At 49.0% G+C, this 27,627-nt stretch overlaps 1 protein-coding gene across 1 annotated transcript in view; it reads right to left on the reverse strand.

The window, feature by feature from the left end:
- PLXND1 (plexin D1) overlaps positions 1–25,014 on the reverse strand; it is a 235,474-nt gene extending 210,460 nt beyond the window's left edge. The window contains exon 1 of the mRNA XM_044676038.1: positions 23,614–25,014. Coding sequence (XP_044531973.1) covers positions 23,614–25,014 — 1,401 coding nt within the window. The remainder of the gene's footprint in view (positions 1–23,613) is intronic.
- Positions 25,015–27,627: the final 2,613 nt, after the last annotated feature.

The raw sequence follows: 27,627 nt of genomic DNA on the forward strand, positions 1-27,627 counted from the left end.
CACACACACACACACACACACACCAGGGGTGTATCGGGGGGAGTCGGTGTCTCAAAGCCCCAAAGACGATCGACGCTGCGAGGTTTCCCTCTTCTAGAGCTTTCCGGGGGGGCCCAGTGTCGGGGCTGCCGGGCCCTTAGACAGCCCCTTATCAAGATTTGACTGCTGGGAGAAATACGGTGTGGGAGGGCCAGCCCAGGTTGGGGAGGAAACCCTCCATCCATCCCTTCCAGCTCTGAACCACGAACAGACCCGAGTCTAGAGTGAAAGGGCTGGATCACAGCTTGAATCGAGTCCTAAAGGAGGTCAAATGAGATTTGGAGAGACCGAGGCAGACGGAGAAGAACAGGGCATTCTGGGGCTGGGGGCATACAGGGTGCCTTCTAGGCCTGCCCGGAGCAGAGCATCCCAGGACAACTGAGAGATGAGGCTGGAAGGGTCATGTTTAGATGGACCCTGGAATGGGCTTAAAGTGGGCTCAAGTTTAGGGGGAGGAAAGATGCCGGAGCGGGGGTTGTAACAGGACGAAAAGCGGGACGCAGGGAGTGTCTTAGGAGAAGGGGGCAAGACTGGAGCCCCTCCTGGGGGCATCCCAGCCTGGCTACTCTTGCCCAAGGCACGCTTCCCCCCCTTTCTAAGGCTCCCCAAAGCGGACGACGCTCCGGAGGAAACCCGCTGCGGAGATAGGAAATACCAGCGAGTCCCCCAGGGCAGCAGATAGCATCAGAGACTTTCATCTAGATGGCCGGCTTCCGGGACGGAGGAAAAAGGAAGGAGGGGGCCCGGGGCTGCCCCGGCCAAAGCCAAGAGCCGCAGAGGTTAGAAAATGAACACGGGGGGCCGGGGGGGCCGCACGCCACTCCCCGACAGCCCGAGAACCGAGCCAGTGCCCTCTAGGGCAGGGTGAGGGCCCTCGGTAGGAAGGACACAAACAGAAAATGAAAGTCGGCTTCTTGGGAAAGAAGGGAGGAAGGCAGAGGATGGAAGCACAATCTGGCTGCTCCGGGAGGCCGCTGGGGGCCGAACGAGGGGAGCCTCGATTTCCCTCTTCCTGCCAAAGGACGATTTCCTCCTCCCCTCGGTTACCCCGAAAGGGCCCTCCTTCCCTCGGGAGGAGGCAGGACCGTCTTCTATCCTAGAGAATCCTGGAGGCTCCAGCAGGCTTCCAACATACCATCCCCAGATGCTGAGCTGGGGTCGGGGAGCAGGGAGGGATCCATCCCAGCCTGCCTCTCCCCAAAGGCACGGACGATGGTCCCTTGACTAAAGGGGAGCCCCGGAAGGTGGAGGGAAGGGAGAACCTGGGCTGAGGAGAGCGGCAGCAGCTCAAGGCCAGGCCTCTGATTCTACACAAGCCAAGCGTCTGGGAGTCATTTAGTGTCCTCAAAGGGGAGGAGGGACAGCAGGAGGAAGGGTGGGAGGGAAACGTGTGGCTTATTTCGTGTGAACCAAAAACAATTATTCCGAAGCAGAAAGCTAATCAAAGCCAAGAGTAGGAAGGAAGGACCTGAGGAATTAGACAAGGCAAGCGTTCCCGGGCAAATGCTGTCCTCCTCCCCCACCCACCCTCCTCCAGCAGCTCAGAGTGCAGGGTCTCAGCTCTGTCTGCATTTGGACTCAGAGGACCTGGATTCGGATTCAGCTCTGTCCTTTGTGACCTTGGGCAAGTCATCTACTATGTCTTGCTCCAGTGGCCTCTACTAAATCTTACCTCCCTGAACTCTAGAGCAGGCAAATCCTCCAGAGCTGATCTCACGTGTGCCAGTGATTGAATGGACGGGGCTTTAGGCATCATCTTATCTACCCACCCATTTTACAGAGGAGGAGACGAAGACCCAAAGAATCTGTGTGATTTGCCCAAGGTCACATAGGAAATGAATGGAAGAAATGAATCTTGAATCCAGGTCTCCTGACTCACAGTCTAGTACTCCTCTGATGGCTATTACAGATGAAGAAACTGAGGTCCAGGGACGGGAAATGACTTGCCCAAAGTCACACAGCTAGTAGGTTCAGCAGTCAAGATTACGTGGTCTTCTCCCACACTATTCTCTTTCTAGGTCTTTTGCTTTCCACTCTAAGTCTCCTTCTATGATGCTGTCTTCCTTGATAGTTTCTTATCCAAGTAGGACTAGGACCTGATACTCCGGCCTTAAGCATCACCTACCAAAGGAGATGGAATCAGATTGGGCACTTCACCGAAAGTCCAAAACAGTCAACCATCAGTGCTCCACATTGGAGGCAGTCTGGTGTATTGGGAAGACCCTAAGGCCAGGAATCAAGAGACCTGGGTTCTAGACTCAGCTTGGCCACAAAGTCACTGTTTGAAGTTAGACAAGCCACTTCCCCTTGCTGGGCCTTGGTCTCCCCACCTATAAAATCAGAGGCTAGGACTAAATCAGAGGATCATAGAGTTGGAAAGAGACCTTAGAGGTCAGTTAGTCCAACCTCCTTGTTTTACAGATGAGGAAACTGAGGTCCAAAGCACTTAAGACACTTGCTGAAGATGACCCAGGTGATAAGCATCAGAATAATGATCTCTCCGAGGCTCGCCAAACTCTTAAGTTCCAGGACTTTAATTCTAGGCTATCCAGAACCACTGGTCTTTGTAAATACGCTTGGGGGTCTCTGCTCAGTCTACAAAAAGTCCATCCTTGTAGAGTCTCCAGCTGAGCCCCCCAAAGAGTGGATTGCCAGAAGAATGAACAAATAACAGGATCCAAAGGAATCACTGCAGCCAAAATATTTGAGTAATGAGGTCCTCAGTGGCTTTTTAAAACCAACTGTATTGGAAATGCCCCCACTCCGCCATCACCCTGGGACAGGAAAATACATTGCTAGAGATCAGGAGGGAGGGAGGCTGCTGGGAGGGCATCTGGCAACTGCGAGGAGAACTCAGCTAAAATGTCTATTTTGAAATTGCTTGGACTAAGATGTCTGATTTATTCATTCGATATTTTGTTAGCTGTTCTCTTTCCTCAAGAGATTCCCTCCTACCCTCTGAGCTGTGTTTCTCATTTCAGCTCAGCTCTGGCTTTGGTGGAAGATTTCAAAACCTCCTTCACTCGTCCCAGAGGAGAGGAGTCTGGGAAGGCAGCAGACTTTAGCCCCTCCAATGTGGGAGCCTCTTAACACAGAGATTCTCTCCTGACCAAGTAAAAAAGTTGCTTTGCCCAACCAACTCCAGCTGGGCAAAAAGGCATGGCCACCCCCAGAAGACTGCTCCTGGCATGACACCATCTTTCTTCCCCACTCTCTGGCCTGGAGACAATTCCAGAAGGGCAAAAGCTAAAAGTCACTTGGGCTTGGAGTCAATAATGAGCCATTTGCCCTATTTCCACACAAAGCCCCAAATTTTCCCCCTTTTCAGGAACTGCCAAGATCTGGAGGAACAGAGATTTTCCTAGAATGTCCATCCTCTTTCCCCATTCTGTCTTCCTAGCCAAATCTTCCCCATCATTCAAGGCCCAACTTTTCTAGAAAGTCTTCCTTAACTATCATCCCTCCTTCGGTTTCCATTGGCCTTATTGGCCAACAAATATTTCAACGAGTCAACAGAAGTAGCCCTTTGTTAAAGCCTTCGGTGCCAGGCACTGAGCTCCACACTGGGGATACAAAGAAAGACAAAAGATAGACCGTGAGGGCAGCTCAGTGGATAGAGAGCCGGGTCTAGAGAGAGGAGGTGCTGGGTTCAAAGCTAGCCTCACACACTTCCTGCTTGTGTGGCCCTGGGCACTAATAGGGTCAAGATGGCAGGCCCGAGGCCTGGCCCAGAAGGTCTTAAGAAATCACACTGACAGCCATCGATTGAGTATGGATGACTCAGTGTAATTCCATCCCCGATGCCAGAGACAGGACAGAGCGAGGGCGCACCGAGAGAGCCGCCTTCACGCACAGAGGATGGGCAGGCGTGTAAAGCAGCTCAGAGAGGAGTTCCCTGGGCCAGCCCTGGACCTCTGAGAGAAGCAATCTGAAGTTAGGATCATGGGATCTAGGTTCAAATCCTGCCTCTGCCAATAACTCACCGGGTGACCCTGCCCCAATCTCTTCTCTCTGGGCCTCAGTTTCCTTGTCTATAAAAGGAGGAGATTAGACTCAAGGATTTCTCACATCCCTGCCAGCTCTAACTCTATGCACCCAAGATCCAAAAAAGTGTTAGGGGTAAGACTCACAAACATGAACTGACTTTTCTCTGAATTCTATGCAAGAAGACGTCATTACTCTACTTTATGGGTACCTAATGAGATTAAAAACAACAACAACAACTTTATATTCTGTCTAAGAATCAATACTAAATACGGGTTCCAAGGGAAAAGATCAGGAAGGGGTAAGCAATTTGGGGTTAAGTGACTCACCCAGGGTCACACATCTAGGGAGTATCTAAGACCAGATTTGAACCTGGCACTTCCTATCTGCAGGCCTGGCTCTCTACCCACTGAGCCACCCAGCTGCCCTGCCTAATGAAATTTTTACATAAACACATAGGAATATATCAGGCAACCTTTCATTTCAGCTCACAACTTCTCTCATTATAGGATTTCACATCTCCCCTAACGATGACAATAAAGGTTTCTATTTTGAAGAATCAGTTATAGGAACGGTATACTTTTAGCCTAGAGAAGAAAAGACTTGTGGTGGGGGAGGAACGATAATCATTGCCTTTAAAAATTCAGAAGGCCAACCATATGCATGTGGGAGGGTGGAAGGAAGACAGGCTATAGAGGCAAAGATCCTGGGTTCAAATCCCACTTCTGAAACTTACTTCCTGTATAATCTTGGACGAGTCACCATCTCCAAGGGCTTAAGTTTCCTCCTCTGTGAAATGGGGTGGCTGGACAAGTCTCTCTAAATCCCATAATTCCTCATTTTGAAAAGGCACTTGGTAGGGACCTCTGGGTTCTTCTCTGCTCTTCCTTGCCCTTCGGTTACCACACAGGACAGTTTGGAGGAATGCTGGTGGGGTCTTTCTCCGACCACCAAAGAGTTTGGTGCTGCCACCACCGATGGTGGCTTGTGCCACTGGCCTTCCCACCGGCCTCCCAAGGTGGCCCCAACATCAGTCTTAATAAAGAGCATCCACAGAACTTCTTGGTTGCAGAGAGAGGAAAGCAGAGCATGTCCAGGACTTGGCCAATTCTCTGGCGATCACTACTATTACCATCATTATTTAACATTCTCTACCCTGGAGCAATGCGCTAAGTCGAACCTTGTGCATTATTAAAGCAACAAGCCGAGGTTCAGACCCAATGGCCATCCGTTGAGGCATAATGGAACCTGCCAGCACTTATCCTTTTACAACCTTGTGATTTATTATTTTTCAGCAAAGAGGGACGAAAGAGCAAGGGTAAAGACACACACACACACACACACACACACACACACACACACACACACCCCAATAGATTGTCTTCCAGCTGAAAGTGGACTGTGTGATATTCGCAGAACACTTACTTGGACAAGAAAAAAACAGCATCTCGGTTTTATGCCGCCCCAGATACACACACACGCACACAGAGCATCAACAGTCAGCCCACATACTATTTAAAGACAAATGCCCCAGCCTCGCTTGTGGTGGAAAAAGAAGGAATTCCAAATAAATTAGGGAATTCAGTGCAAAACTTTTTTGGGATCTCCTACCACTGAGACGGCAGCATTTTTAGCAATTAGGTTTCAAGATGCCTCCAACATTCCTCCTCTTGGCTCTCCTCCTCTTCACTAATATGCTAGAAATACATCACCGTTGGGATTTCCAATCAGATCTGGAGCAGAGGGAAGACTTTTTTGGCCAGGGGGACACCATTTTGGAAGCCACCAATGGACCATCAGTGGAAGATAGTGTAAGTATCATTGTAAGAGGAGTATTCGTGGAAGACGAGTGTGAGGGGGCTTGCTGAGCCCTTTCCAAGGCTGCGCATCCACCTTTGATATTATGAGAATTAAAATTAATATTCAAATACTCCAAGTATTATATGTATATAGTTTATTAATAACAACTTGAAGTAAAAAGGAAAGTAAAAGGTTAAAGCAAAGAGGGCACCAACCCAGCCGAGCACATGGAAAAAAAGAGAGCGAGTGGCGGGGTTACATTCGACTATATACAAGCAATGTAAGCCCGCAAGGTGGGGATGAAGGAGGAAGGAGATGCTGGGAGATGTAGTCCAAGCATTCAAGATTTTGATTTTCCAATTATACAACAACCACCCGGCATCCAACTTTCACACGTGGCTCCAAGAGGCAGCAGCACGCACAGCAACCACACTCTGGTAAACCATCTCAGCAGATGGGTTAAACCCGGTGGAGGGCAACCAATGGGCTATACGCCTGTTAGTAGGTTAGAGGGGTGTCTACACCTAGCATGTGAAGACTTCTCCTGGTGGAATGATGAGAACAATTTGTTCCAACAACCATGACGGTGGGTGACAGGCATTGTGGGCTGCCTGGAGCTTGCTGAGACAAGGAAGAAGCCAAGGTCATCCGCTGCATCCCAGGCCATTGCCATTCATCCTGACTTCTGTCCTGCCACTAAACTTTGATGACTCTGAGAGCGAGTGAGGCTGATGGCTTTGTAGAACTCTGCCTCACTTTAATCCAAGTCACGAACAAGTCAACACATCACCCTGTGATGTCACTCGTTCTCTTAAAAAAATGAAGAACACAGGGCAGCTCAGTGATTGAGTGATAGAGAGCCAGACCTGGAGACAGGAGGTCCTGGGTTCGTATCTGGGCTCTGACACTTCCTAGCTATGTGACCCATTGCCTGGCTCTTATTGCTCTTCTGCCTTGGAACCAAGACACAGTATTGATTCTAAGATGAAGGTCTGGGTTTAAAAAAGTGAAGGACAAACAATAATCAGCACAAGAGATGCCAACAAGGTAGCTTGCCAGGGCTACCCTTGGAAGGAGGGGACACGAGATATTTGGCTACAAGATGGAGAAAGATGGAGGAGTATGGCACACTAGTCATGTGAAAGGCTTGGGTTCAAAGCCATTCTCTATTACCAGTACGACCCTGAACAACTAAGTTCTGTCCCTGAGCCTCAGCCCTCTCATTTATAAAATGGAAGGGCTGGGCTAAGAGAGCTGAAAAAGTCCCTCCTAGTTCTAAAGGCTCTAGGAAACTATGATTCTTTAAGAGGCAGAGCGACAGAATGGCTCAAGCTCAGAAGTTCTGGGTGGGAATCCTGCCTCAGACACTTATTAGCTGTGGCCACAGCCAAATCACTTCCTTCCGAGTCTCAGATTTCTATTCCATTGAAATAGTTCATTAAAAGCTATGCTAGAACCTTACTTTTGACTAACAATCTATTCTTAATTAACCAGATTACTTAATGAACACTGAACTATTTTACTGTGAAATGAAGGTAATAATGGCAGCCTCCAAGAACTATGAGGAAAGTAGGCAGCAAACTTTAACATATTCTAGGCATGTATTATTATTATTATTATTATATAAAGCTCCTCCACACTTGGATATCCCACCTAGTCAGGACTCTTAAGGCTCCTGTGGGAATAACAGAACACTCTTTGGGGGCAGCTGGGTGGCTCAGTGGATTGAGAGCCAGGTCTAGAGATGGGAGGTCCTAGGTTCAAATCCGGTCTCAGACACTTCCCAGCTGTGTGACCCTGGGCAAGTCACTTGACCCCATTGCCTAGCCCTTATCACTCTTCTGCCTCAGAGCCAATACAAGTATTGACTCCAAGATGGAAGATAAAGGTTAAAAAACAAAAACAAAAACAAAAAAATAGAACACTCTTTCTGATCACCTCGACAGAAAAGGCCAAAGTCTTTGGGAAAGGGATGTGGTCCACCAGGGTTGTGCCTTACTGACGCCATCTTATTTGATCATTTTCTATTCATCTGGATACTTTTTCCTGTATTTTTCCCCTCCTTTCCTCCTAACAACCACACTACGGATAATTGGCCCAAAGAAGTAGAGAAATTTGCTCAAGATCACCCAGCTATAATTCAGGGCTCCGCATTCCCAGTCTGCTTCTTCCCAGTGGACGGCACCTTCGTAGGGAAGAAGATGTAATGCGACTAGTGGAAAATCACCTGGTGACAACGGCAAAGGATGGAAGGCTAAGAGATCCCAAGAAGGGATCTCAGTTTACCGAGTTCGTGTTTCTCATTTTACAAGTAAGTAAACTGAGGCCAAGGGAAGACAAGTGATTTGTCCGACATCCCACAGGAAAGGCATCTGATCTTAGAAACACCGGTTCGGAGCTGCACAAAACTCAAAGGATGAGAGCCTGGGCTCTGAACCTGTCCACGGAAGGGAGTGAAGGGTTTTCCTCCCCCCAACAACTCCTTCGCCCATGGGGAAGGGAAGTGAGCTTTCCCTGCTACCCTCCTCTCATCTTCCTGCTAATAGACACGGTGGAGTCATTCCACAGCGGCTATGGCTCCAGGAATCCGGGCTCAGTTGCCCTCAACATGGTCCGTTGATCCTGAATTCCTATAATTCATTGCCAAATCAGAGGGGATTTACGGGGTCTAGAAGCTGGAACCGCTAGAAGGAGCATCGTTTAGTCTGTATGTTCGTGTGTCGCCGGCACGTGTACGTGTGTGCATGCATGTGTTGCACGTGGGCAGGTGTGTGAATATTTGACTCAGAGCCAGGGTTGGTGTGATAATATGTGTGCTTGCGTGTAAGTGTGGGAAGAGGAGCATATGTCTGTGAAGGCGTTATTCAGTGTGTGTCTGTACCTCTTACATCCCGTGATCATGAGTCTCCCGAGATTCTGGCATGCCATGACTCATCGCTGCCCTGGGAAATGGGGGCTCCCAGCCGAGAGGGTGGCCTGCCTGCCCCCCTGCTCCTGGCCAGCTCTTGCCCAGCTCACTGCCCCTCCGAATGCCCCTTCTAGAGGACCTCAGAAGACAGTAGGGGAGCAGGGAGAGAAGCCCAGGATGGGATAGCACCAACGACGATGGCCGCAGCCATTGGACCTGGGATTCCCCAGTGGAGAGGCTCTATCTGCCAGGGAAGCTTCCCCCCTTCTCTGAGGCAGTAAGTGGTTTATCCAGAGCCAGACGCCGAGCTTCGAGGCCAGGGCTCCGGCCACGCTCCCATACGGCCTCTCTGAGAGCATCCAGGACATGCACGCTGGGAGAAGGGCGCAGGTCTCCATCGTGGAAGAGGGAAGAGGAATAACCAGTGGGTGGCCCAAGAATGACGCTAGTACACACGAAATAGTATAAGAATTGGGAAGAGGATGAAAGACCTCCAACGCATTGGGTGGGTGGCAAGAAAAGGACAAGATGAATTCAAGATAGGGGCAGCTAGGTGTAAGACCTAGGAGATGGGAAGTCCTGGGTTCAAATCTGGCCTTACATACTTCCTAGCTGTGTGATTCTGTACAAGCCACTGGACCCCAGTTGTCTAGCCCTTATCATGCTTCTGCCTTGGAACCAATTGTCAGTATCGATTCTAAGACAGAAGGTGAGGGTTTAGGAGAAAAAAAAAAGATTAAATCGAAACAAGAAAATGTGATGGGATTTCACAGTGGTAGAAGGCATATTGGCAATGTTGATGCATAGATCCATCAAGGTATTGAAATACAGAGTATCATCGTGCTTTCAGATTTGCAAAGAGCATTAAATTTTTTTTATTGAATCTTCCCCACAATCCCATGAGGTAGGTGCTATTATTATACTCATTTTACGGATGAGGAAACTGAGTCTGGGTGTTTAAGTGACTGATTGGTCCAGGGTCAAACATCTAGGAAACATCTGAGGAAGGATTTGAACTCGGGTCTGTGTTAGTGGAAATTTGGGGTTCATTTGAGTTTCCAAGTCCCCTAAACGTCCACAGGAAGTTTATGTCACATGTCTAAATATTTAAAACTCAAATGAAGACAGGAGGTCCTAGGTTCAAATCTGGCCTCAGCCACTTCCCAGCTGTGTGACCCTGGGCAAGTCACTTGACCCCCACTGCCTAGCCTTTACCAATCTTCTGCCTTGGAGCCAATACACAGTATTGACTCCAAGACAGAAGGTAAGGGTTTAAAAAACAAACAACTCAAATGAACCCTTTATCTAAATATTTAAAACTCAAACCAACCCCAAATTTCCACTGACACAGGTCTTCTTGACTTCAAGTCTAACAGTGCACTACCTAGCTGACTGGAAAGGACCTCTGAGGCCCTTGTCCGTTTTACAGATAAAGAAACTGAATTGCATGGAAGTTAGAAGATTCAGCTAAGTAGGGGTAGGATTTGAACCCAAGGGATCTGACTCCATGGCCAGTTCTCTTTCTATAACACCATCCTGCCTCCCAATATCAAAATCAATAAATTATACGTTGGCTACAGGGAGGGTGGGGAGGGAAAGAAAGGAACCATGGGAAAATATTCTAAAAAATAAAAAAGTAAAAAAAATATTAATATCAACAGTGGGAAGAGTAGGAATGGACCAGACGGCTATCTGAAATTCAGTGGCAGACTACTGAATTAGGCCGAGGGGTATTCTCCCTTCCCCTGGCACATGGGAAACTAGGAGCATCACCAACTAATAGAAAAGAGAAGGGAAATCCTGCATTTGACCCTCTGTCTTTTGGCAAATCAAGGCCTCCCAAGAAGCCAATTTGTCTCTATTCCAGCTACCCAAAGGCTCAGTTGCTAGAGGAAAGGTAAGAGGTTCTCCCCCTGAGGACCTGTTTTATGGAGAGAATATAAATGAAAAAGAAAACAAATTCTCCAGTTACATCTCAGCAGCATCCCAGGCCGCCCGGAACCTGGGACTTCGGAGAGATCCATCTCCTCCATCCAGGGCGGCTCATTCCCAGATGAAGGAGATGTTCTCAAACGAGCTGGCTGGGCAGAGGGAGGGGGAGAGAAAGGAAGGGGAAGCGCCAACAGAACTGTTAAGCAGATGTGAGTTATTAATACGGCTCTTTCGGCACCAAAAGTCAATAAATCCTCTAAGTCTCCCTCCCGGTGCTTCGGTACAAGGAGGAAGGTCCTCCACCAGGCCCAGGAAGGTGTTACTCCACCAGAGAAGGAGCTAGAAGGCATCAAGGAACCGTGGAAAGAGAGCTGGAGAAGGGCTTGTAGGCAGAGGTCTCCCTGCTAGGCACTAAGAGGAAAAAAATGTGACCCACGTCATGACTTCCAGGGCCTTTTACTCTAATCAGGGGGAGAAGATCTACAAGGTCATAGCTGAGGGTCAAGATGGAAGAAGGGAGGAAGGAGCAAGCTGAATGGAAGATGTGAACTTCATGTTTGTCCTGGATGAATAAATGAGATTTGTACAAGCATCCAGGAGGAGGGAAGCCCCTAGTAGGCATGGGGTGCTGTAGAACTGGGAAGGGGATGGTGTCCTGCCTTGTTTGGGTCAATGGAAACAACGGCACTGCTGTGAATTCCCATTTAACAATCTTAATATCGTTCATTATGAGCAAAGAGGCAGTGGGGAGGCTTAGTGGGCTGACCTTGGATCCTCTGCGCCCCAGGCAGCTCTCCAAGATAGAGGGGACAGAGCAGGTGCACAGGCAGAGGGGGCTTCCTCACCAGCAAGTTTCCTCTATGGGTGAAATCATCACACCTCATCCCCCACCCCCTAGAAAAAAATAAGTCTTCTCCCATTTGTAGGGCAGGAAAAGGGAAGGTCATTCCTGTTTTCATACTAAAAGAACAAAGCCCAGAGAGGCTAAGTGATTTGCCTTGCCCTAGGTCACACAGGAAATAAGGACAGAAGTGGGGAGTTAAACCCAAGTTCCCTGGTTTCTAAATCTAATGTTCTTCCCACTTACCCAAACTTCCGTGCTCCTGTTATAGGAGTCTCCTGATGGGAGCCTTCTCTTTGTTGCTTCAAAAGCTCAGCCCTTTTTAGCTTCCCTTCTCTCTTTCAGTCTCTCTGTGACTGTCTCTGCCTCTTTGTGTCTCTTTCCAAATCTGGCTCTCCTCTCCTCTTCTCTTTCTCTCTGTCTCTCTCCCTGTCTCTGTCTCCTTCTGTCTGTCTGTCTCTGTTTCTGTCTCTGCCTCTCTCTCCATCTCGTCCTTTCTCTCCCTCTTTCCCTCTCTCTCTCTCTGTCTCTCTGCCTGTCTGTCTCTTTCTCTGTCTCTCTCTTTCTCCCTTTGTCTGTCTCTCTGTCTATCTCTCTCTCTGTCTCTCTCTCTCTCTTTCTCCCTTTGTCTGTCTCTCTCTTGTCTCTCTCCCTGTCTCTGTCTCCTTCTGTCTGTCTCTGCCTCTCTCCATCTCGTCCTCTATCTTTCTCCCTCTCCCTCTCTTTCCCTGTTTCCCTCTCTCTGTGTCTGTCTGTGTCTGTGTCTGTCTGTCTCTCTCTTTCTCTGTCTCTCTGTCTCTTTCTCCCTTTGTCTGTCTCTGTCTCTCTGTGTGTCTCTCTCTCTGTGTGTCTCTCTGTCTCTCTCTTTCTCCCTTTGTCTCTCTCTCTGTCTGTCTGTCTCTCTTTGTCTGTCTCTCTCTCTCTCTCCCCCTTTGTCTGTCTCTCTCTCCCCACTCCTTGAGTAATCCACATACATTCAGGGACACGGTGAGCCAAAGGTTAAAAGAGTGAGAGGGTATTCAGGACTCCAGGACTCTTCTTTCGAGTTCTACCACTGGTCCTGCTCACCTCCATCAGCTCTTTTCTACCTTCCTGAGGTGGCACAGTGGATAGGGTATGCAACTAGGAGTTACAAAGACCTGGGTTCTATCCTACCTTTGACATTTACTGGCTGAGATGACCCTAGGTAAGTCACTTATCCTTTCTGTCCTCTGTTTCCTCCTCTGTAAGATGAGGATGACAAAACTCTTATTACTTATCTCCTAAGATTAGTATGATGCTCAAATGAGGTGATGCATCAGCAGGGCTTTGCCAGCCTTAAAGCACCATATGCCAGTTTTTTGCTATTATAATAAGAGCTTGCATTCTTCTAATGTTTTATGGTATAGTTCTTACTTCATCTGATCCACACATCACCCCAGGAGGTAAATGTTATTATTTTCTCCATTTTATAACTGAATAAACTAAGGTAGAAGTTAAGAGATTTGACCAAGGTCACAAAGTTAATGGTATCTGAGGTCAGATTTGACTCTAGACCCAGAATTCAGTTCACTGGGACACCTCCATGCTACAGGAGTAAGTAGTTCCCATAGTATGAGTTTGGCTGATTGGACGGAACCTTTGAGGCTCAGGACATGGAGTCAAAAACTCCTGGGCACATCTGCAGGCACCCAATAAATGCAGAATGAATTGAAGTGACTCGAATTGCCTGGGTATCACAGAATCCATAAATTTAGACCAGAAAGGAGCCTTAACAGTCTTTAAATCCAATCTTTTTTAAAAAGAATTTTTTTAAACCCTTACCTTCCATCTTAGAGTCAATACTGTGTATTGGCTCCAAGGCAGAAGAGTGGTAAGGGTGGGCAATGGGGGTCAAGTGACTTGCCCAAGGTCACACAGCTGGGAAGTGTCTGAGGTCAGATTTGAACCCAGAACCTCCCATCTCTAGGCCTGGCTCTCAATCCACTGAGCTACCCAGCTGCCCCCTAAAAATAATTTTTTGAAAGCTGTATCCAGATAGAATCATCTTCCTTTGTAATCCTACATATCTTATCTGATGTATTTGAAAACTCAATTCTGAACAGCCCATACAGAGGCCCCACTAGACTGCCAGCAGGGTTCATGACACCAACAAGGTTAAGAACCTGTAAATCAAACAGGTCAAGTGAAAGATTTTTAGAATTCAGGATCAAGAAGGAACCCTAGGAATCTTGCCCAAACCCATCAATTTACAGAGGGGGAAACTGAGGCTGCTGGCCGGAAGAAGATGGCAAAGAGAATGCAGTATATCAGTGGCTGAATACCCAGGACGCCCAAATCCCAGGCTGGGACTCTCTCCACTACTTGCTGCTGCCAGCCAACAGTAATTCATTCCTCTCAAAGGAGGACACCCTTTGCTGGGGCTCAGTGAGCCGTGCAGGAAATAAAAGGGTCATTCCTTTTCAGTCAAGTGTGCTCCCTGAACCTTATAAAAATCACACCGGAGATGGCTGCTGGGGTGTTGCTTTTATTCCCACTCAGCACTTTTTGCCCCTTAGAGGACAAGGCAATAGTCTAAACATCTTTGGGTACCCCAGAGCTTATCATACATAACTCAATTATCAAGAACCCAAGCTCATGCTAGGCACTGGGAGCCACAGAAGAAGAGGCAGACGGTCTATCTTCATGGAATTTAAAATCTCAAGGACGATCACACACACACACACAGGAAAAGGGGGGCTGGGCTCATCCTGCTTCGCCCCCAGAGGGCAGAACGGGGGACCAATGGGCAAAAATTGCAAAGGAGCCATTTCCAATCTAGATCAGAGGAAACTTCTTTAATCAGAACCCCAGAAAAATGAAGAGGCTACCTTGGGAAGACCTCATGAGGAAAGGTCTTCCGAGCAAGGCTGAATAACTCTGAGAGAGTGTTGTTGAAGGGATTAAGTATAGGATGGCCTGACTGACCAGTGGATGAGGCCCCCTGCAGCTGGCAGACTGTAAGAATAGTAGAGAGAAAGGAAAATGGGAACTAAGATGTTCAGGAGGAAGGGCGGAGCCAGATCATGGAAGAACCATCATCAATGGGTTTTGTTTTTCTGGTTTTCTCAGTGCGGGTGGCAAGGAGACAATTTGAGCTGGAGGAGGGGTTGCGAAGGAGAACACCATGCTGATCACAACAGGAAACCACTTGCAGGTTTCCAAATAGATGATAATAAAATGGAGTTTTTAGAAGATGCTGTGAAGTTCTTGAGTTAATTAAAAAGTTTTATTGAGCCTCTAGGGTAAACAACACTCTATGCTGGACATAGAACCCCGCTAGATCACACTTCCTTGGTGTTTCTGAGTGTCTGTGTTTTTAGTACAACAACCCAATGAAGTAGGTAGCATATATATTATTTTCTCCATTTTACAAATGGGGAAACTGAGGCTCAGAAAAGTCACTTTCTCAAGTTCATACAGATAATAGATAGCAGAGCCAGAGCATGAACTCAGATCATGTTCCTTCAAGACCAGTGTTGTATCTATCTCGTATCTAGCATACCTCACTACCTAGAAAAGAATTAGAAGATATTGCTCACATCAGCCCCAGCCTGGGGTGAGAATGGAGTGACAGGATGCTATTACAGAGAAGAGGTAGAGTAGGGAGAACCTCGGGCTAGAAATAAGAAAGTTGTACTCTAATCACAGCTCTACGACTAACAGGATGACCTTGACCTCAGTTTCCCCATCTGTAAAATGAGGTTATTCCAAATGATGTCTAGATTCCTTCTAACTCTTAATACCCAAAAAACCAATGATCAACAAAACTGGCAGGACATCATCTTGTGCCTTATTAAATTCAATTTCAAATATTTGAGAATTCTGAATCAAAATCTGATTTCCCTGAATTGTTCCCCTTCCATCCATGGTGAAAGGCCCTCACGGTCCATTTCCCAAGTGAGTAAAAGATGCGTCATATCCCCAAAAGACAGAACTTTTGCTTTAGGAACATTTTGCTATTGGCTTTGAGCTATCATTTCAAAATCCAAGTGTCCAACAGACTGGGACTGTTTATATAAAGCTGCCCATGTGGCGTATTTGGGTTAACAAGCCTTTATCATACAAACCACTGTTGGCCATCAAATCCTGAAACCACAAAGCACTGTGTTGAAACAAGAGTTAGAGCTGGCACTGCAGCTATGGGGCTGGGAAACACAGTTACTTTGCAAGCTCCATCATTATCCCTTGTCATTTACTCAGCAGAGACTCCTCAAAGGGTGGGATTGTGTTTGGCACATTCTCTCTCTCTCTCTCTCTCTCTCTCTCTCTCTCTCTCTCTCTCTCTCTCTCTCTCTCTCTCTTTCTCCCTCTCTCTCTCCCTCCATCTCTTTCTGTCTCTAAATCTCTGCCTCTGTATCTATCTCTTTTGATCTGTATCTTTCTATCTTTCTCTGCCTCTGTCTCTCTCTCCAACTCTGTCTGTCTCTACCTCCATCTCTTTATGGCTATCTCTACTTTTGTCTGTCTTTTTTTTGTCTCTGTCTCTACCTCTCTTTTTCTTTGTCTCTATCCTTCTCCATCTCTTTCTGCCTGAATCTCTCTATTTCTCCTCCTTCTCTCTATCTCCTTCCATCCCTGTCTCTCTCTCATTTTTTCTCTCTCCATCTCTTTCTGTCTGTATCTCTCTCTGCTTCTATCTCTTTGTCTCTCTCCATCTCTTTCTGTCTCTATCTCTCTTGACTGTCTCTCTCTCTACCTCTGTCTCTCTAAATCTTTCTGTCTCTATCTCTCTGCCTCTGTCTCTCTTTTTCTCTGCCTCCATCTCTCTCCATCTCTTTCTGCCTGTATCTCTATTTCTCTTTCTGCCTCTACCTCTCTTTTTCTTTATCTCAATCCTTCTCTGTCTCTCTATCTCTTTCTGTCTCTATCCCTCTGTCTCTGTGTCTCTCTATCTCTTTCTGTCTGTCTCTTTGTCTCTCTCCATCTCTGTCTTTATCTCCCAGTCTATTTCTCTCTTTTCCATTTTCTAAACTCTATTCAGACTCTTTTTCTCCAACACTGACCACTATTCATTGGTCACCAATACTCATAACGAATCCCACCACCATCAATACCACAACTGGAAAAAAAAAACCCAACCCAACAACCCAACTACCTCTAGGGTGGCTTCCCAGCTGACCTTTTACTATCTCTACTCCACTAAGTGCTTTGAAGTCTACTACAAGATAACTCTTCTAACACATCTCTCTGCCTGGCTGAAGAACCTTAAATGGTTCCCTCTGGCCTATAAGATAAAGTCAGCACAGGATCACAGACATATGGAGTTATGAGAAACCTTGTAGTTGTGGTTCAGTCATTTTTCTGTTGTGTTTAGCTCTTCGTGACTCCATTTGGGTTTTTTGGGGTTTTTTTACAAATATACTAGAGTGGTTTGCCATTGCCTTCTCTAGCTCATTTTTACAGACAAGGAAACTGAGGTAAGCAGAGTTCATTGACTTGCCCAGGGTTCCACAGCTGGTAACTATTATATTTGAATTTGAAATTGAGTCTTCCTAACTCCAGGTCTTGTACTCTATCCACTCTGCCATCTAGCTGCCCTCTAAGAGACTTTAGGTATCATATAATCCATTTTACAAATGAGGAAACTAAGGCCCATAAATTTGAATTTGCCAAGTTCTCACGGGCAATTTCTATGCAAGGAATTCAGGAAAAAGCAGAGGAGCTACCATCTAAAGACCCGAGTTCAAGACCCCATTTTGCCACTGACTAGCCAAATTACTGTATATAAGTAACTTCACCTCTATGAGCCTCCATTTCTTCATATGTAAAAGTGCAGTGATGCTTCCACTAAATACCTCCTGGAGTCCTTAAGAAGAAAGTGCTTTTCAAACTACAAAGGGCTAAGCAGATGTGAGCTGTTTATGAGGGTTTCTGGTGCTTTTTACCATCCTGTTCTAATTGAGAAGGAGCACACGTTGGCCTTACTCCATGGCCCAAAGTAATCGGCATCTGATTTTATACAGAGAGGCCAGGGGAGGGGCACACAGAGTCAGGAGGCTGGAACGTTGAGCCTTTGGGCAAGCTCCTGCCTTTCTCTGGGTCTCAGGTTCCCATCGTGCCAAACGAGGTCCCTTCTGACTTTGGCCATCTATGATCCTAGAAGATCCCAAACCTTTTTCTTGACCGCACACAATATCTACCCACCATCTGAGAATCTCCTCGGCTGCCCGAGGCAGGCCTAGCTCAGTGGGGAGAGGCTAACTGTCTGACTGGCCAAGTGATGTTGAATTTGGGGCCACAGAAAGTCCTGAAGACCATTTCCCGAGTGAGGGAGACGTTTCAATATGTGTTGGCAGAAGGAGTATCCACACCCATGAGATCACAGCCCCCCGAGGTGGCACAGTATTAAAAAAAAGTACAGAATTATAGAAAACAGAAGGCAGCCTGGCGAAGTCCATAGAATACTCTGGGGGGCAGGGGAGAGGGCCTTTGTTTGAGACCTGGATCTCCCCTTTCTACCTTTGTGAGCTTAAGCAATTGCAGAACCTCTCTGGGCTCGAATTTCTCATTCTGTCTTGGAACCGACACTTAATATTGATTTTAAGTATTATTATAGACTTAAAGTATAGAACAATATATAAATTAAAATATATAAAAAAGAAATAAAAGTACATACAAGTCCTTTAAGTATAAGAGAAGATTTGTTTTCAAATCTAGCCTTCTTTTCACTATTCCTTGAGATCCCATCTGGTTCTAGAGCCCCCATTCTATTAAAAAAAAGGAAGCAACTTAGAATTCGAATTCCCCGCCCCCCATATGCTCCAAAGTGCCCTGGAAAAGCAAACAGAAGCTGGGGACCCACAAAACAACTGCAAACACCAGGATTCTCTAAGGGCAACACAGACGGACCTTCATCATAACTTAACCCCCCAAAGTGGCTGCCTCTCTGCTAATCTGTTCTCCTGCTGTATTCCCAGGGCTGGAGTTTAAGATCCATTCAAATATTTCATTGTCTCAAAGGTGGGAAAATGATGTTAAAGACTGCAGGGTTGAGAAATACAGCATTGCAGACCAGCCCTGGGACCTCGAAATAAAACACCGCTTGTTAACTTCCTGGCAAACTCAACGGTTCAAAAAGAGAAAATCAGGCACATTTGCTTCCAAATTAATACAAAGGGGGTTGGGGTGGGGGGCAGTTTCCAGTGGTGTATCTGAGCAACATTTCCAAAAGATTAGGATTTTTATAGAGTGTCGAACGCCCTCCAAGGACAGCTTACAGATATTGCATCCTACAGATGGTGGAGATTGCCCCCTCTCTGCTTCCTCTCCATGCCCCCCACTCCCCAGTAAAGATTCTTCCAGGATCTCCCCCTCCCCCAAAGCCTTACTTTCTATCTCAGAAACAACTCTAAGACAGAAGGGCAAGGGCTAGGCAACTGGGATCAAGGGACTTACCCAGGATCACACAGCTAGGAAGGCTCTGAGGTCACACTGGACTCCAGGACTGGCTCTCTGTCCACTTTGCCACCTAGCTGCCTTCACTTCAAGGCTTTTGACTGTCCTAAGCAGATAGAAGAGTTGGTGGATGATGGAACTAGACTCAGAGAAGATGCTGTTTCTGGGTTTGAATCCTCCCACTGATACTTGTTAACTAAATATGAACAAATGATTGAACCTCTCAGACCCTCAGTTTCCTCATCTTTGACAGATGAGCAGGAGAAAGTTCTGGCACACCACTCCGGCACCTTTGCCAAGAAACTCCAAATGGGGTCAGGAAGGCTTGGACACGACTGAGACAAGTGAATGACAACAGATAGAAACAGATTTGGGGGGGGGCAGCTGGGTAGCTCAGTGGATTGAGAGCCTGGCTTAGAGAGAAGAGGTCCTAGGTTCAAATCTGGCCTCAGACACTTCCCAGCTGGGTGACCCTGGGCAAGTCACTTGACCCCCATTGCCTACCCTTACCACCCCTCTGCCTTGGAGCCAAAAAAAAGTATTGACTCCAAGATGGAAGGTAAGGGTTAAACAAACAAATAAAAAAGAAAGAAAGAAAGAAACAGATCTAGGCACTGAGCCTGTTAATTCACTAGTATATGGTCCTCCCAGATGAGGAAACTACCCCACCTATCCAGGGTGACATCTTCTCTGTGACTGGTTTTATTATTAATAATAATAACTACCATATAACACCTACTATGTGCCAGGCACTGTGTCAGGTGCTTTACATATATTGTCTCATTTTATCCTCACAGTAACTCTGGGAGGTGCAGCTATTATCCCTATTTTTACAGATAAGAAAACTGAGACAAATGGGTTAAGTAACTTCGGCTGGTCATATAGCTAGTGTCTGAGGTTGGATTTGAACTCAGGTCTTTCTGATTTGAGGCCATGTGCTCTGTGCACAAGGGTAGCACCTAGCTACTCAATTTTTAGAGAACTATTTAGAGCGTAGAGAGTTTAAGTAACATGCCCAGAGTTATATGGTCAGTATATGTTCAGAGCAGGGACTTGAACATAGATATGTGTGTATATATGCATTATATACACACATATATATTATAAATATTATTTTAAATTATATTATAATATTACACATTATAAATATGCATATTACATTATATTAGTTATACATATTATAAATATGTATGTGTGTGTATATATACACAAAAATAAATGAAGAGAAGACAATAGATGAAGATGAAGAAGGAAGGTATTCCAGCATTCAAAACAAACCCCAAAGCACCCAGGATTATGGATAAAAGGAGTCAGGAGGATGATAACAGAGATGGGGGATAACCAATGAAAGCCCAAGTATTGCATTGGTACCCTTGAAATATTATAAGATGTAGGAGAAGGAAGACCTCCATCTAGCACACTGGGTGGAAAGTGATGGACAAAAAATACCCAAAATGAAAAGGGAAGGGGGGATTTCCAGGTACACTGGGAGAGGGAACATGGATGCTATTGAGATCAAAGATAAATTGAGGTATTGAAATATTATGGAGACTTCAGAGGCCATGTAAATCGAATCTTGACCATTTTAAAAATAAAGAAACTGAGGCCCAGGAAAGTTAAATGACATGTCCAGGATCACAAAGGTAGCAAGAGCTAAGGTAGAATTTGAACCCAAGTCCTTTAATTCCAGAGTCAGTGCTCTTTCCACTGGGCCACTCTGCCTTCTCATATTTAGATCGATAGTGGGAAGAGTGATTATCAATTAATAAACATGTTGTAAATGCTTGCTATGTGCCAGGCACTGTGTTAAGCACTGGAAATCCAAAAAGAGACAAAAGACTGTCCTTGCCCACAAGGAGCTTATAATCTAATGAGGGAAGACAGCAAGCAAACAAATGTGTACAACCAACCTATATACAGGATGAGCAGGAAATAAGAGGGAAGGCACTAGAATTAAGAGGCATTGAGAAAGGCTTCCTGTAGAAGGCGAGATTTGAATTGGGCCTTAAAGGAAGCCATGGAAGGCTGTAGGTAAAGATGAAGAGGGAGAGCATTCCAGGCATGGGAGAGACAGCCAGAAAAAATCCCCAGAGCTGAGAGATGGCAAATCTGATTCCTGGAATAGCCAGGATGCCAGTGTCACTGGAATGATGAGTATGTGTTGGGAAGTCAAGTGTAAGACGACTGGGAAGATAGGAGGGGGCTTGATTAGGAAGGACTTTAAATGACGAAGAGAAGATTTTGTATTTGATCCTAGAGAAACAGACAGATACCCGGACCAATGGACTGTTGTTGCCTTAGGCTGAGGGGACCCAATCCAAAACTTCTGGGCTATTTTTGTCTGCAAAATCCAAGAAAATTAAAGGAAAGATCACATCGGATTGGAGTCTATTTATTCTCCTGTTCAAGGGAACTTGGGAGACTCAGGGAGGCCCAACTAGGGTCCCGGAGACTTCTTGTTGCAGCATGAGGGCAAGATTTAGTTTCTAATGGGAGACAGAGACAATCTGAGATAGATAAACAATTGTGCACTTCTAAATAATCCTCGCACATACAAAACCTAGTCATTCTCTGCTCAATTAGGAAGACTCCAAGACCTAATGCCCCACTGTTATCATTTCCTAGGCAAGAGACAGTGGTTTGATGCTATAAAGACCCCAAACTACCACCACAGACCAGAAACTAAAAAGCCACAACCCTGTTGGCTCCTGGGTATCCTGGCTCTGGTGCCAGCCAGGCAGCTGGTCCCATTTGTTGGTGCCGAGATGGCACTGCTGAACAAGATCACAGACAGAAAGAGGGAAAAGGCAGGTCTTTGAACAGCTGAGAAGCTTCGCCATGCCCAGAAAACTTCCTGCCCTTCCCCAGGGGCAGAAGGTCAGCCAGAGCCCCCTCATCTGTCACACAGCCCTCTTGGGGTTTATAGAGCAATCCAGATACACCCGCACATTCCTTTATTTCTCAGTAGTGACCGGCTCTCCTTGGGAAAAAAAGGAGGGGGCATTAGGAATATATCCAGCAAGTTGGTGCCCCTTCCTCTAAGGAAGAAGCATTTCCCTGTCTCTTCCTAATGTGTATATTCCCGGCCTGCAAAGGTCAAAAGACAAATCTGTTCACTTTCTCCTGGAATCTGCAAGACCCAGCCATTTAGAGCCACCCGTAGCCTCACCCCTTGCCGTCCTCTCATGGCACGGCCCAGCCCAGTGAGCATGGGGAACAGCTGGGAGAGCCCTGGCATCTCCTGTCCTCCCCAACCCCCTCCAAGCAAAGGGCAGGGATGCAGAAGTGCCTTGAGTCACCACCGGTCACTGGGGCCCGGAACGTGGGAATGAAGATGATTCCCAAAGGAAGGGGGCGGGGAAAAAACCACTGAGTGCTTGGCTCCCTGCTAACCCAAAGAGAAGTCTGAGTAACTCCCAATCAGACCAAAAGTTTACACACACACACAGCCTTCTCTCCTTCCTCCCGGAGGGTGCTGACTGGCATGGGGCTTCACCAGAGCTGGCCGTGGGACAGGTCAAAGACACGGCTGGACCACAGGAAAGCACCCATTGAAACAGCATCTCTAGCTCCTCTTTGTGGTCAGCAGGGTGGCATTTAGCAATGCCTGCGACCTAGGCTGAGGAGGGGCTAGACTCTAGAGCAGAGGTCTGCAAGCTCAAATAGAAATGGCCCAAAGATCCCCGCAGCCACCCATTCACTTAGAAAACAGACCACCTAGGGATGTTCTGTCCCCGAGCATTTTAATGTATTTTGTTCAATGTTTCCCAATCCCTTTTAACTGGGAATGCCGGGTTCCAGGTTTGACACTTCTGTTCTAGAACAGTCAGTGCTTAAGTCATTTGCCCAGTGTCACACCAGTCGGATGAGTTAGAGGCAACCCTTGAACTCGGGTCTTCTTCTTAGCTTTGAGGGCAGCTCTCTAATCACTTCACCATGCTGTCTCTCATTTTTAGGGAGAGGCGATGTGAGGAGCAAGAGACGAAGGGTTAAGGGAGGCAGGGAAGGTCAAGGACGGGGTGGGGAAACCGAGATCCTCCCAGGTTGACCCCGCGACTAGAGGAGTGCAGACGCTTCCCAGCTGGGACTTCTCTACTCCACAAACCGAGAGAAGCCAGCAGCCCCAGGTCACTGACCCTGCCTAACTGCCAAGAAGGAGAGAGAGTTAGCGGGAGCCTCGGAAAGCTCCTGGGACTCCTGACCTTTCCGACAGGAAAAGGTTCTAGAGAAAAGCCATTCTAGGCAGCCTAGGCAGACCCCAGGGGGACACAGAGGTGCAGGGCTAGTTCTGAGGGCTTTAGCCCCAGGCCCGGGCTAACTCTCGGGAAGAGGGGCAGCCACAAGCTCCTCTGGTTGAATGAAAAGTTTTTCCCAAAGACCCGGAGCCCTGCCCTGAGGAACGACTGGCTCCTCTAGAGCGCCTGGACCTTCAGCAGAGGAAGAGGAAAGTAACTAGAATCGGGGTTCTTGGGCGAGCAGGGGCTTGTGGGGAAAAGGGGAGGAAGCTCTTCCCCAGGGTTTCGCGGAGCTACCCGGAAAGCCGGAAAAGAGCCAGAAGAGGGAGAAAGACGGGAATAGGAATAGGATCCCCGCGCTCCCCCTCCCCCAACTCCAAACGTACACCTGTCCTCTCCCTGTCTAAATGCTGACTCACCCTCTCCCTCTTGCTCCCCGCTCCCAGCCCGCCCCGTACCTGGATGTTCCTTTTCTTCTCGCAAGCCGGCCCCGTGCCCTGGACTACGCTCTCCAGGACCGCGACCACATCGGGCGAGGGGTCCACGAAGCACGCGTTCCGTGCCGCCCGGATCGCGCCCTCGATGTCTCTAAAGCGGAACACACAGAGGGCAGACTGTGCGCGTGCTGTGGCGGTCCCGGTGCCGCCCGGTGCCGCCCGCTCAAACACCCCGAACAGCAGGTCCTCCGGCCGGCTCGGCCCCGGCGCCGCCGGAAACACGGACACCAGACGGTTGAAGACTTCGCCGCCCGTCTGCCCGCCGCAGTGCAACTTCAGCTGGATGTAGGATTCGGTGAGCTTCTTGGTCTCTGCGGCCGCCCCGCCAGGGCCCCCGGCTGGTCCCCAGCCCAGGCAGATGCGGGCCAGCAGGCTGTGAGACTGGCTCTCCTTGTCTCCAGCCTTGGCCTCGCTGTTTAGGGCCAGGTAGGCGTAGGCGGGATTTGCGGGCGCCCGGGGTCCGTCCCGTCGGTGGGGCGCCTCTGGGCCGCTGCTGCTGCCTGGGTGCAGGAAGGCGCGGACGAAACCCAGTTTGTGCTGAGCCTTGACCCCCTGCTTGATCTTGAGGATGTTGTCGTCGGAGGGGTTGAGGTCAAAGGTGAAGAGCTTGGCCAGGTCACCACGCGTGTCCAAGGAGCGGATGGCGATCTCAGGGGTGTTCTCAAAGCGATGGTCCTCCAGGCTTTGGTTGGGGGGGAAGAACTGGCTCCCGAGGCCGGTGTAGGTGGCTCCCACCAGCAGCCTGGTTCCCCCGGCACTGGCACCTCCGAGGACCCCCGACGGTGGCTCCAGCACCAGGCCCACCGTGGAGGCATTGGGGTGGTTGGCTGCTACGTTGAGCATGCTGGGGAAGACAGCCACCGGCTCGGCGCCGTCCGCCGTCGGGGGGAAGCTCACGGCCACGGCCGAGATGTTGCCCAGGCGCCTCAGCTGGCAGAAGCCCTGGTAGACGGAGCCGCAGACCACCACTAAGCCCTGTCCCGGGTCCAGCTGGAGGATTTTGTTGTAGTTGTTGGTCAACATCTTGGGGTGTTCGCAGGAGGCCTGGGGCAGCTGCGGGGCGTGGCACAGGGGGTTGTCCCGCACCGGCCCCACAGCCTCCTCCACCTCCAGGCTCAGGTTGGGACCCGACAGCTGGTAGAGCCTGTTCACCGCCGCCAGGTACACCTTCCCGCCGGGGCCGTCCAGGGCGAAGTTGTTGGTCGGGGTGGGCGAGGGGAATCGCCGCTGGATCTCCAGCGCAGCGCTCCCGGCCAACAGCGGCGTCAGCAGCAGCAGCAGCAGTAGCGGCGGCGGCAGGGGGGTCGTCACCCCCGGGAGCCAGGGGCTACGGGCTGCGCCCCCCGCGGCAGGAGGAGCCATCCTGTCGCCTCCTGAGCTGCAGCGCAGCCGAGTGCATTTGGAGCCGCCGAAGCGAGCAGCCGGAGAGCGGGGAGGGAGGGGCAGGGGCTGGGGAGGGGGGCGGGCGAGTGGGGGGAGCTGGTGGGAAGTGGGGAGGGAGGGGGCGCGCGATGCTAAACCTGTTTCCTGCGCGGCTCGAGCAGCTCTCGTGACGCCGGTCCGCAGCCCAAGTCCTGTCCGCCTCCAGCTCCGGCCCCGCAGCCTGCCCTCCCTAGCCGGGGACTTTCACATCCGCGCGGCTGCTGCCTCAGAGCTTCCCCGCGGGGGAAGCAGGAGGAGGAGGAGGAGGAGGAGGAGAAGGAGGGCTTGGACTAGGAGGAGGAGAACTACGACGACGAGGAGGAGGAGGAGGAAGGGCTAACGCCGCTGACCAACCCGCTCCCCGCCTCTCTCCTCCCCTCTCCCATCCCCTTTTCTCCTCTGCTCCTTCCCTCCCCCTTTCTCTTTACCCATTTTATTTCTCCCTCTTATTTAGGGGCTGGTCATGTGAATATGATTAAGTTGGAGGAGGCTTTGCTTCCCACCCCTACTCCCCCCCCCCCCTTCCCCTTCCAGATTCTCAGGCAAAAGTCTCCTTTCCCGAGCCAGCCTGGAGAAGTAGCCTGGGGTTGCAGCCCGGGCAGCCCCTCGCGGTCACAAACACACCACCCGATGTCCTAGATCTCTCCCTCTCCCAGGGGAGAACAACGCGGGCGGCCCCTTCCCATGCTGCGAGGCAGAAGAACAACGTGCCCAGACCCCCCCTTCCCCCCCCCCCCGCCCTCAGCGCCGCTGCCCGTGGGATGGAGGAAGCCAAAGGACACCACACACACACACACACACACACACACACACACACACACACACACACACACACACTCTCTCTCGCAATCTGCGGGGGCAGCCAAACGCTGTCCCTCGCCCCCCTCTCCCCTCCCCCGTCTCCCCATCCCATCCGGGCTGGCTGGCTCTCCCTGGGCTCAGCCCGAGTCAAAATAAGTTAACCGTCTGCCCCTCGGAGAAGCTGCCCTCCCTTCCCATAAAAGGGGTTTTACAAGGAGGGAATAACAAAGGGGACGAGGATGGGCTGTCTGGCCCTCGGGGGGTCAAATAGATAAATCATGAATAAATTGAGAGGGGAAATATTTCAAGCATGTTAGGGGGCGAGAGAGAGCACGAAGCTCACTAGGAATCAGTCACTGGCACCAGCTATAGCCCTTAATTATACTCGGAGAGGACAAGGGGGAGGGGGAGCCGGCGGTAATGGACTGACCCGGTGTGGCTCGAGTTGTTTCCACTTGAGACAAAAAACGCCCAGTGTACATTAGCCGGAGAGCCTGGCTGCCTGGGGGGTTTCTGTGAGCGGGGGGGGGGGGGGGGGGCCCTCCTCGAAGGGGAGGAAGAGCCGCCTGGGGACTTACCACCTGCCCAGGGCCCGGCTCTTTTCTTGGGCAACTCTCTAAGGGCGCTGATTCCTCGGACCGGGACTCCGAGGCCCCGCAGACCCTCTCTTCCCACTCCCATTTCTTCCTCAGCTTGAAGGTGAACAGGACACCTTCGAGCTGATCCTCTTCCTTAGTTTCCCAACTGTGATAACAGCCAGATTCAAACCACCGGCCTCGGCCTAGGGAACTCTTTGAGAATGTTAAGGGGGAAATGAGATCTCTGACCACATGGGGGAAAAGTCTAAAATGAAGGTCAACAAATATTCTTATTCGCATAGAATTTTAGTAGAAAGAATACAGGGTGAGGAACCAAGAAACTGGAGTTCTCTTCCCATGTTGGTGGGTGAATTTGCCGGCCTTAGTTTCTCCATCTGAAAAAACAAAACAAAACAAAAAAGAAAGAAAGAAAGAGAGCAGGACTTCTCGAACCCTTCCATCTCTGACATTCTGTAATATTCCAACATCTTTTCTTCTGCTAAGTCTAACTTTCCAGGTTCAAACATCCTAGATTCTAAGATTCTCTATTGGGGTTACCTTGCTATACTGTAATCCTCTCTGTTTCCCAGCTCTTCCACATCTGATTTTCTACTTTCTAGCATTCTGGGTTCCCAAATCTGCCCGGCCTTTTACTCTAGGCCGTTCTCCCAATCTAACATCCTATAAAGTCCCTTCCAGAGCTGATGTTCTGTATTCAAATATTCCCTGTTCTAAGGACTCTTCTAGTTCTCCTGTTCTCTCATTGGGTTACTCATCTCCTGCCCAGGAACTGGCCACACGAGCCTTTTTATTTCCAGATCGGGTTTGGGCTGGTGTGAGGTTCATATTTTCCAGAAATCAATTCTTTTCCACTATTCACTCCCTGTAAGGGAAGGGCACAGGGGTCTGCGGGTCTGCAGCGACCGATAGGGCAAACAGGAGCTGGATTTAATCTCTCTCAGACAGTGCTTACGATTAGTTTGGCTCAGGAAGGAAAACAAAGGCCTAAAAACCCTCACACACCTCCGGCTGGGAACCAGGGGCCCCTGGACACTCGCCCCTCACCCTCTTTCCTGTTGTGGGACGGCGAAGGCAAGTTTGCTGATAAACTCCTTTCCTAAATGTCCCATTTTTATTCCCCTCCCGGTGCCAGAAGGGCTTTGATGGTTCCCCA

The sequence above is a fragment of the Gracilinanus agilis genome, chromosome 1 (genome assembly GCF_016433145.1).
Source record: "Gracilinanus agilis isolate LMUSP501 chromosome 1, AgileGrace, whole genome shotgun sequence".
Lineage (NCBI taxonomy): Eukaryota > Metazoa > Chordata > Mammalia > Didelphimorphia > Didelphidae > Gracilinanus > Gracilinanus agilis.